The 10,986-nt window shown below is 51.7% G+C and overlaps 2 protein-coding genes across 2 annotated transcripts; both read left to right on the top strand.

Annotated features, from left to right (window-relative positions):
• Positions 1-2,106: 2,106 nt before the first annotated feature.
• On the top strand, positions 2,107-6,528 carry LOC123080184 (magnesium transporter MRS2-F). Its single transcript, XM_044503082.1, has 6 exons — positions 2,107-2,620; positions 3,499-3,747; positions 4,244-4,372; positions 4,733-4,893; positions 5,047-5,188; positions 5,698-6,528. Exons 1-6 carry the CDS (start codon positions 2,252-2,254, stop codon positions 5,998-6,000), a joined length of 1,353 nt encoding a protein of 450 aa, XP_044359017.1. The 5' UTR covers positions 2,107-2,251; the 3' UTR covers positions 6,001-6,528.
• Positions 6,529-7,617: 1,089 nt separating this feature from the next.
• On the top strand, positions 7,618-10,258 carry LOC123080183 (ascus wall endo-1,3(4)-beta-glucanase). Its single transcript, XM_044503081.1, has one exon. The coding sequence runs from the start codon at positions 7,788-7,790 to the stop codon at positions 10,032-10,034; it is 2,247 nt and encodes a 748-aa protein (XP_044359016.1). The 5' UTR covers positions 7,618-7,787; the 3' UTR covers positions 10,035-10,258.
• The last annotated feature ends 728 nt before the right edge of the window (positions 10,259-10,986 follow it).

Here is a 10,986-nt window from a genome sequence, read left to right as displayed (position 1 = left end):
GCCGAACAGATCCCGTATAATCAACCTGTAAAAAAATGTACTCTGAATATACCGAACAGGCCCACAGCTAGCCTACTTTTTTTTTCTGGCCGTCCTCTTCCTCACGCCAATTTGAAATCGACACATACCGTAGGCCCGGGCGGCCGCCGGCGGACGGGCGGACGAGGAAGACGCGGGGCAGCCGCAGCATGCGGGCGAAGGCAAGGGCGGCCGCGGCGGCCAGACTCCTCCGTTCGCCGTAGCTAGCTAGCTAGTTAGCTCCTCCGCTAGGAGAGACGCGCATCGATTTAGCTAGAGCTAGCTAGCTCCATTCGAATCGATTGAGCTAGCTAGCTCCTCCGTCAAGAGAGCCGCGGGCGGGCGCGGCGGCAGGTGTCCGGGGACCGCCGGCCGGCAGGCGCGGCGGACGGGAGCGAGCCATGAAGGTTCTGATGGCAGTTGGACTCTCGCCAACGGCATTTCGCATATACAGAGCGCCCTCGGGTTAGCTCCGAAATCTTTATTTTCACAGGTTCAGTGGGGTTGTTTTCCACGCCCCTTAAAAAATTTACAGGTTGGAGACGTTTACGGGTTATATTAGGGTCGCTTTTTCGGCGTAAAATTATAAACCGGCGGTTATTTTGCAGTTTTATGCGTTTTAAGGGGTCTGCTAAGATGCTCTTAAGCTTTGCGTGTGCGTAAGCCTGATTTACGACTTGAACATGTGACACTCCACTTTGCACAGGAGAAACGAAGAATTAGGGCATGCGGATCAGTATTTTTTCCCTATATAGCGCTAGCTTAGTGGTAGGGACCCTATCTTGGTTCCAGGCCAGCCAGGTTCGACCAATTGCTGATGCGAATATCCAACTGTGTTTCTCGCCCTTCATATAAAAATATGCCGAGGGGTGCTTGCCCCTCCGGTCTCGTTTTTTCAGATTGAGTTTGTTGTATATGATGTTCTTATATAATCCCATGGTTGTAATTCTAACCAGTTGTATCTATCATGTACTTCGTACGTGGATGTAAATCGAGGAGAGGCCGGTGGTAATCACCACATGAAACCAATCTTTTTAACTTGGTAATCAGAGCATTAAGATTCCATTTATATCTTCTCTCGTAGCCATGGCTCCAACCTCTCATGCCAACACCAACGCAACACACGGGCACCGTTGTTGTTGGTTCTAGTCCCTCTGCTCTCATCTCCGTCAGTGCGATCGGCAACCTCATCACTACCCGCCTCACGCGCGGCAACTTCCTTCTCTGGAGGACTCAAGCCGTCCCCCGCCCTCTGTGCTCAAGGCCTGTTTGGCTATGCTGATGGTTCCATGAGAGCGCTGCCACACACCATCACCGAAGGCACCGACGATGTTGCCAGTAGATAGCCAATCTCGACTTTCTTCGGTGGTACCAGCAACATCATCACACTGTCATGATCACACTTCTTGGCTACATGACTGAGGAGATCCTCGGCTAGACGACCCTCTTCACTTCCGCCACCGTCCTTTGGTCTACACTCCATGATATGTTCGCCTTCCAAGGGCGCACTCGCATCATGCATGTGTGATACCAACTCTCAAACCTATAGAAAAAGGATCTCTCGGCTCTTGAATATTATCACAGTATGAAGAGTCTTGTTGCCGCCATGGCGGCGGCCGGCAAACCCCTCTCGAACGAAAATGCAATCTTGCCCCTCCTCCATCCCATTGCCCGCGATATCCACCATTGTATAGTTTCTTGCCTTCACCAAGTGGCACGCCAACATGATGAATCTACCGTTCGAAATGGAATTGCCATCATGTTGATTGTGCATGGAAAGTCCGTGAACACCAATAAGTAGTTGGGAGTGAATGACTTGGGAAAACACAGAAGATGAGGTGCACTGAGTCGTCCGTTAGGAAATCCAAACCTTTAGATTGACTTTGAATTCGATAATTTCTATCTGAGAGATTATTGATGTCCAAACCTTTAGATCGCCTTGTCGCAAAAAAAACCCTCTAGATTTGCCGCTGCCCAAAATATCACTTTCTATTTCGCTACTTTTTTGTTAGAAGGAAAAACTCACCAAGCAGGAGGCAATTTTGCCACGGAAGAAAAAAGATCAGCCCATGAGTGCGCTCCGCGAGACATCCGCCCCTGGGTCGCGTCGGCCGTCCCCCACAATTTTCAGTCGGAAACCCGCATCTCCCCGCTGCCGACCACGCGTACCTCCACCTCCAGCTACAGCCCCAGCCGACGATCGCAGTCGAAACCCTAGCTCCGGGAGCAGAGGATGAGGCCCACAGCGACGGGGCCGGGCGGCGGCGTGGTGAGGCGAAAGGCGGGGGCGGCCGCCGCGGCGGCGGCGGCGAGCCGGGAGTGGCTGGTGGTGCCGGCGTCGGGGCGGGCGCGGGTGGAGGAGGCCGGGAAGCACGCGGTGATGGCGCGGACGGGGCTGCCGGCGCGGGACCTGAGGGTGCTCGACCCTCTGCTGTCCTACCCGTCCACGATCCTGGGCCGCGAGCGCGCCATCGTCGTCAACCTGGAGCGCGTCAAGGCCGTCATCACCGCCGCCGAGGTGCTGCTCCCCAACTCCAAGGACCCCGACTTCGCGCGCTTCGTCCGCGACCTCCAGGCCCGCGTGCTCACTTCCGCAGACCAGGTCTTATTTGAGTCGCTACCTCTCTGCCGATTCATTTTGCTTGCTTCTGGGCCTGTGATTTAGGCTAGTCCGCTGGTGGAATAACCATTGCACGATATCTGAACTGTAGGTGGATATTACAGTTAAGTGGAAACAGTCGTATAAGATTTCGAGTCATATGTAATGCCAATCAAGTTATATTGTGCTCAAGAGTAAGACACTGAAACGTAGAAACATAACATCTGGATTAGGACCTGAATGTTGCCAGTGGTAGTAACTATTGACAGATCTATATCGTTGGTGTGTTGTGTGGTTTCAGATGTTTTTCATGGTTTCTCAACACTGCAATTGGCCAGTTGTGCTGGTGCTGCCCCTGTTGTTGAGTAGATTTGTTAAATCACCCCACCCATGTCTTCAGACTTGTCTAAACACCACAGGGTGCCAAGAATACAAGTTGATTTGTTTGTTGTCATGTTTTGAGAAATTGCCGGTGAACTGAACTGGACATTTGCCAAAAACAGCATCAGACCTTCATACAGTCGGTACAATATATGTTCTGCTGACGTGCGGGATTTTGCACTTTAGTGATTGGATGCATGTAAGAGGACATGGGTGGTCAAATAGTTTTTTATGAAAAATACAAGCTAAGGCTGTTCAGAAACAGTTTCAAGTGAAAACCTTGAATACCAGCAGCAAGCTGTGTAGTCCACATTCCTTCATTCTTTCCAAAGGGAGCTGCCGAGCTAGTTAAAAAAGGAACTATGGTTTACACAGTTTGAACTCAAACCATTCTTGAATTCTGACTCTGTAGGCTATTCCACTTGAGTCTGCTGCTATTAGCTATGGCGATACTGTGATAAGGGACTGTGAGGGATATGTGACATTTCTCATTTTAACAGGCTGCAGAGTTTACTGATATGGATGGCGAATCATCTGCAATTGCTTCACCATTTCCTGCTCCTAGTTCATCTAAAGGACATGAACTGGAGATGGCTAAGAGGACTCCTAATGCGGTGGGTGAAATGACTCACAGCAGCAGTGTGCCCACATTGACTGCTATGAAAGATGGAAGCACCAAGGTTTTACCCTTTGAGTTCCGTGCGCTTGAAGTGTGTCTCGAGTCGGCTTGTAGATCTCTAGAAGAGGAGGTATGTGTTTCATCTTATTTCTGAAAATTATTCAAGATATTTTAATACAACTGGATTAATCTATTTGCCATCTTAGGATAGTTGTTTCAACAAGCTATGGTTCATATTACATTATGACTTGTTTGATATTGAGCCTTTGTTATTACATATGATGTTGGGCAATTTCTTCACCTCTGCTTATTGGATAAACTTGAGGTCTGGTTGGAGCAATTTATAGAAGTTTGATAATCCCGTCTTTCCCAGAAAACCTGGGACAGTCCTGTTTTTATTTAATTTATAGATAGCTGGAATCATGCTTAGTGTAGAAGCTGTTCGTAAGCTGGTCTGTCTGGAGTAGTCTTTTAACCGTTCTCTGTTTTATTTATATATATATATTCATTTTAGATAGTCAAGTTTACAAACTACTTTTGAGATAGCAGTACATCTCAGTTCTCACAAGTAGGCAGAACATGGTGTACTTGTAGTTGTAGATAGTAACTGAACTTTTTTTTCCCAGACTGTGACTCTGGAGAAAGAGGCATATCCAGCATTGGATGAGCTAACTTCAAAGATCAGTACCCTGAATCTTGAGCGAGTTAGGCAAATTAAGAGCCGGCTGGTGGCAATCTCTGGACGCGTGCAGAAGGTAGGCAATTTAACCTGTTTGAGGGTTTAATATAATATCAATGTCCATCCTCTCTTCAATTTCTACTGCCGCTATATCTTAGGTAGGTGTTGTCAAACATAATTTGTTGTTTCATTCTGCTGGCTACTTTTGAATGATCGGTGCTTGTGCGACCTCTATAACTATGTGAAAGAACTTTGCCAAACCATTCAAACCTTCACCATACAAGTATACAACACATCCAGCCACCACCTACCTCTATATCTATTATTCCTGCTATAATTTCCTCGCAAAAGTCTATTTGCTTAAATCTTCTGCACTCCTTTCCCTTCTAGACTCCGCAGAATAATTCCACCTTAATAAAAAAATACATTCTGATAGGTGAGGGATGAGCTTGAGCATCTATTGGACGATGAAATGGATATGGCTGAAATGTACTTGACAGAAAAACTTGCTCGAGAAGATATCAGTGAGACTTCATCTAGAGTTGAGGTTGATGATCATGATCATGATCATGACCCGTCTCAGTTGGAGGAGGATATGTAAGTCATCAAAGCGAGACATCTCTACTTTCTTCTTATAGATGGATTCCTATCTGCTATTTCCATAGACCATAAAATAGTTCTTACTAGTCGTATGCATCTTATGCATGCATGAATATGTTAATTGTGTGGAATCATTTCATTTGTGTGCAGGGATGAGGATTATAGAAGCGAGCCAGCTGGAACTGCAAGCAATGGTAGCTTTATTGGTTATAAGCCCAACATTGAAGAACTGGAGATGCTTTTAGAGGCCTATTTTGTGCAAATTGACGGTACACTAAATAAGCTTTCGCATGTAAGCGTTCTTCTCTCTCTGCTTTTCTCCTTATCATGTTACTTGCACCATTCCAAATATTGCTGAAATCCTGCCCACTTATTATTGTTAACAGGAAGTATTTTCTTAGCAGATAAAAGAACTTCAGATCAGGATTGTAAATTTTATAATGCTATACATGGTATGTTAAGAACATAAAATGCTGTTACAGTTAGTATGAGAAAACAAGGTTATGGCAAAAGTTGTAAAATGCTATGCTTCACTCTCAATAAAAGAAGAAATCATCTTGCCCAGTTTACTGAAATGACCCCTTTGAACAAGCTAATATCAGAATACAGTGTTTTGTGTTTTGCTTGAGTCCATTCTACCCTCGATTGATTTTACTGTGTGTCCTCTATAATGATTTATCTTATGTGCCATTTTCTGTCAGCAATATTCTTTCTAACCTTGAGACATTAGCGTAGGGAGTTTTATATAGTAAAATTGTAATTAAACTCTTAAGCTTATATTTGTTGTATGCTTGCTTGAAGCTGAGGGAGTATGTTGATGACACCGAGGATTACATCAACATAATGTTGGACGACAAGCAGAATCAGCTTCTACAAATGGGGGTCATGCTCTCGACCGCGACGGTTGTCATTACTGCCGGAGTGGCTGTCGTTGGTCTTTTCGGGATGAACATCGGCATATCTCTTTACACTCCCGTAGGCGAGGAGCAGACGCGAGCAGCACATGTGAAGTTTTGGGAAACCACTTTTGGCACCATTGCTGGGTGCACGATCCTGTACGTAATAGCCATGGGTTGGGGGAAGAGAAGTGGGCTATTGCAATGAGGGCGCACCCAATCCTGTCAACAACTGCTCCCGCAGAAGCCTTCGCTGGACAACCCCTGAAAGAGGGCGGTGTGCGCTTGGAATATATTGGTACCTCAAAATGCATGCCTGTAACCTTATCCCTTGAAAGCCTTAGAAGGGAGGGAAGAAAGTTTTCTTGATGCAAGACAATGGGTAGTTCGAAGCGAAGAAGATCGTTTCATAAAGTGTTGGCACAATGCTGTCAAGCCAACTCAGAGTTTGCTATTGCACCTGCGGGGTGAGCAGTTGCTTAAACCCTCTCTCGTAAAAGTTTGTCTTGCCATTGTATATGTAAACCTGCTGCTACAAGTGAATTAAATCACTGTAGAAATGCTGGTACTGTGGCCTGTCTTGGCCAGGGGAGAGTTATTATCATGTGTGATATTGTTGACAGTGTGAGCGTATATTTTGTTGGTTTCTACTCTGATCGCTGGTTTGGCCATCGTTGTATCGTATAAACGACTGTTTTTTTTCTTTTGAATCAAGATAGATTTGCGTCACTACTAATAATAACCTGTAGAAAATTATCTGTTTTCCTACCCTAGCCGCCGCCGCCACCAGGCGACTAGGGCGAGGCGACTCTTTTCCTCCGATCTCCACCGGCCGGTGCGCTGGCCCCCTCTCCCTTCGGCTGCTGCTCCGGCGGCAGGAGGGAGGGGGGACCCCGTTCCTCTGCTCTGTAGTTAGGTTTTGGATTTTTAGGTCGTGGTGCGTCGTTGGGGTGGTGGGAGCGGCGCCCGGACGAATAAATCTGCCTCAACCCCACTCCCACACCGGCGGTGTTCTTCATGGCGGCGTCTCGGAGTTGATGGCATCGTGTCTCTGTCGATCCCTCAGATCAACAGCGTTAGGGTTCATGGATGGTGTTGATGAGGCGGCGGCGGCGACTTCATCAGGTGTGTCTCTCCTTCTGCTCTGTCCCCGTTGCTGTGGCGTTGTCTCCGACGTCATGGTGGAGCAGGGAGGTTTTGTCGTTCAGGAGTACGCGCAGGCAGTTGTCTACGCAAGTGACAGCTGGAAGATGGAGTATCTTGTGTTGGGTCTGTGGTCGAAGGCGGGCAGTTCTGGTTTCCTTCTCCGACGTCGTCGTCATGCGAGGGTGTCAGTTCTGAAGTTCGATGGCGTGTCCGGGGACATGTTGCCCCGGTCTGATTCTTTCAACGGCTATGGTTTTGCTTTTGGCAAGCTACTTTGGAGGTCCGTAAAGCTACTGATCAGCGATGGAGCCGCGTCGAGCTTGGGTGAAGAGGTGATCTGTCTTTTTACCCTTTGGTGGCTGCTTCGGTGGTGTCGAAGGAAAGTGACAGGCGCTGGTATTTTGCATATGATTTTCCTATCTTTTCAGTCATGTATGGTCGGTGCTTATGTGCCTTGTAACTTGATATTTATTCTATATAATGAGACACGTATTACCATGAAAAATAAACCTGCAGAAAATTTCAGGAAAATATGTCAAGCCACAATAGGGAAAGCAAGGGAAATACTGTAGTACCAAAATTTGTCCGGTCAAAAATAGGGAAAGCAAGGGAACTACCAAAATTTGTCAAAAATTATGAAGGCAAATTCTAGCAGGATGACTTTTGGGGGGTAACCAAAAGGCTGCCGCGTTACCAAAATCTCTGAACCCCGCAGAATCCCCATTCCATCCGTGGCCGCCGTGCCCAACCCGCACTCCGCCGCGGGGAAGGAGATCGGCGCGGCGCGGCGCGGCGCCTATAAAAGCTGCGGCAGAGGGAGCCGCTCCCCCTCGACACGCGCCGGAGAGGATGGAGAGGAGGAAGATGGCGCAGGTCGCCACGTACGTCGCGGTGGCGCTCGCCGCGTTCCTCTTCTGGCAGTCCACGCGCAGCCCCACCCCGCCGCAGCCCGAGATGCCGCCGCCGCCGCCGTCCCTGGGGGCCTCCGTGTTCCCGCGGGCGGAGTCGGCGGTGCTCCCGGACCCGGCCCGCTTCTTCGCCCCGCACCTCCTCGCCGCGCCGCTCCCCACCGGCTCCTTCTTCCAGAACTTCGCGCTCAACGACGGGGACCAGCCCGAGTACATCCACCCCTACCTGCTCAAGTCCGCCGCCGCGGGGCTCAAGGTGTGCTACCCCAAGAGCGTCCACTCCCCGTCCTTCCACGCCCAGGCCTTCGTCGCCGACCTCACCGTCTCCTCCCCGTCCGACGCCGCCGCCGCGGCCGCGGCCGGGGCCGGATGGCGCCACATCATCGCCGGCTTCGACGACCTCTCCGTCACCCTCGACTTCTCCCGGTCGCTGCGCGCGTTCCTCGTCCGCGGCAGCCCCTTCGTCACCGTCTCCACCATGTGCGCCCGTCGCCCCGTCGACATCTCCATCGCCTCCGTCCACGCCTTCCTCGAGGCCGCCCCCCGCGACGACTCGCTCACCAGGTGGCGCCTCCGGATGAACAGCGGCCAGACGTTCCTCCTCTACGCCTCCGCGCCGATCCGCCTGTCCATGTCCAGCGTCACGCAGCTGGCGGCGCCCGGCTTCCTCGGCGTCATCCGCGTCGCGTTCCTGCCCGACGCGGCCATGGAGGCCGTCCTCGACCGGTACAGCGGCCGCTACCCGACGGCTGGGGTGGCCGCGCTGGACCGCCCCTTCTCCGTCGACTACGGCTGGTGCACGCAGGGGTCGGGGGACCTGCTCATGCTCGCCCACCCGCTCCACCTCCGGCTGCTCTCCAAGGACAGCCGCGTCCGGGTGCTCGAGGACTTCAGGTACCGCAGCATCGACGGCGACCTGGTCGGCGTCGTCGGCGACGCCTGGGCTCTGAGGACCGACCCGGTGTTCCCCACCTGGCATTCCACCCGGGGCATCAGCGAGGACGGCGTGCCCGAGATCGTGGCCGCGCTGCGCAAGGACGTGGATGACCTCGCCTCCAGCGCCATCACGACCACCTCGTCCTACTTCTACGGCAAGGCGGTCGCCAGGGCCGCGAGGCTGGCGTTGATCGCCGAGGAGGTCGGGTGCCCCGACGTCATCCCGGCGGTGCACGGGTTCCTGAATGCCACCGTCACGCCCTGGCTGGACGGCAGCTTCGAGGGCAATGGCTTCCTGTACGATCCCAAGTGGGGCGGCCTCGTCACTCGGCAGGGGATGACGGACACCGGCGCCGACTTCGGCTTCGGGATCTACAACGACCACCACTACCACCTGGGCTACTTCGTGTACGCCATTGCTGTGCTCGCCAAGATCGACCCGGCCTGGGGGCGCGAGTACATGCCGCAGGCCTGCTTCATGGTCGCCGATTTCATGACACTGTCGCCAGGAGCCGGCGCGAGCTACACCAGGCTGAGGACGTTCGATCTCTGGAAGCTGCATTCCTGGGCCGGAGGTCTGACGGAGTTCGGCGACGGGCGCAACCAGGAGAGCACCAGCGAGGCCGTCAACGCCTACTACTCCGCCGCGCTCCTCGGGCTCAGCTACGGGGACACACAGCTCGTCTCCGCAGCGGCCACGCTCACCGCGCTCGAGATGCTGGCGGCGCAGACATGGTGGCACATCCGGGAGGGCGACGCGATCTACGAGGACGACTTCACCAGCAACAACCGCCTCGTCGGCGTCGTGTGGGCCAACAAAAGGGACAGCGGCCTCTGGTTCGCGCCGCCGGAGTGGAAGGAGTGCAGGCTGGGCATCCAGCTCCTGCCGATCGTGCCCATCAGCGAGGTCCTCTTCCCGGACGCCGGGTTCGTCAAGGAGCTGGTGAGCTGGACCGCGCCGGCGTTGGCAAGGGATGGCGTCGGCGACGGGTGGAAGGGGTTCGTGTACGCCTTGGAGGGGGTCTACGACAAGGAGTCGGCGCTGGCCAAGGCGAGGGCGCTCGCGTCGCACGACGACGGCAACACGCTGACCAACCTGCTGTGGTGGCTCCACAGCCGCGGCTCGCCGGGCGCCGACGCTGCTGCTGCTGCTGGTGTCGCCGGTGCGGCCGCCGTTGATGCTGCTGGTGGCACTGCTCATGGAATGCTCTTGGACATGCTCGCGGCGGAAGAATCTCTGGCTTCAGCGTGAGAATTTTTGGGTTTGTTGAGAGAGATGATGGTGCGATTCGTTCCGTGGTGCTTTGGACATCACGATCTTCACATTTTGTAGTGCTTTTAGCTTGAGTAGATCGTCAAATACTTGTTGCTAGTTAGTCTGTGTTGCCTCAAGATTGAAGTTGAAATGAACTCTTCGTCGAGGATCGGTAAACTCGTTGCTTTGTACTACTCCAATCATCGGTAGTCATCACAGAGCGGTACTTTTTTGCGGTAATGATTCATGGCTGACCCTAGGTGGTAGTTTTAGTTGTTAGGCGAGATCAAACGATGGCAGTTTTTAAACAAAATTTGCCTTCTCGGAAGAAAATGTCATGCGTGTCTCAAAAAAAGTCACCCCGCACCATTTCCTCACAACTGAAAAATGTCACCCAATCATTTGCATATGTCACCCTCCCTCGCGAACGTTCGCTAAGTACGAGGGTCCTTTTCTTTGGCACATATCAAGACATCCCCTATCTACATAGCTTGGGCCTCACGTCAGTGGCGGCGCTGGGTCCTGGGAATTCCCTGGAATACCCAAGTGGCATTTCCTATTTGGCGCCACAGGTGCCAGTTAACGTGAATTTCTGTTAACCGGCACCTGTGGCGTCCGTAAATGGGCCGGCCCATCTAGGTGCCGGTTGACAATTTCTTTTTTGAAAATTCCATGAAGTTTTTTGAATTTTGACGAACTTTTTCTAAATTTGAACAGTTTTTTTCAGATTGATGAACTTTTTTGAATTTTGATGAACATCTTTTTTGAACTTTTTTGGGAAATTTGACAATTTCCCAAGATTTTGGTCCCCCCCCCCCCCCCAAATAATTAATACATATGTTTATACGTAAACACTTGGCCCACTGAGTCCAGCCCAAACAGGCACCTATGGCAGTGGCCGAGCGACGCACCAATCCTAGTGGTAGCGGGGGCGGCGATTCCATGTCCG

Source organism: Triticum aestivum, chromosome 3D (genome assembly GCF_018294505.1).
Source record: "Triticum aestivum cultivar Chinese Spring chromosome 3D, IWGSC CS RefSeq v2.1, whole genome shotgun sequence".
NCBI lineage: Eukaryota > Viridiplantae > Streptophyta > Magnoliopsida > Poales > Poaceae > Triticum > Triticum aestivum.
The sequence above is the reverse complement of the archived record's forward strand: the minus strand, read 5'-3'. Positions and strand labels throughout refer to the sequence as shown.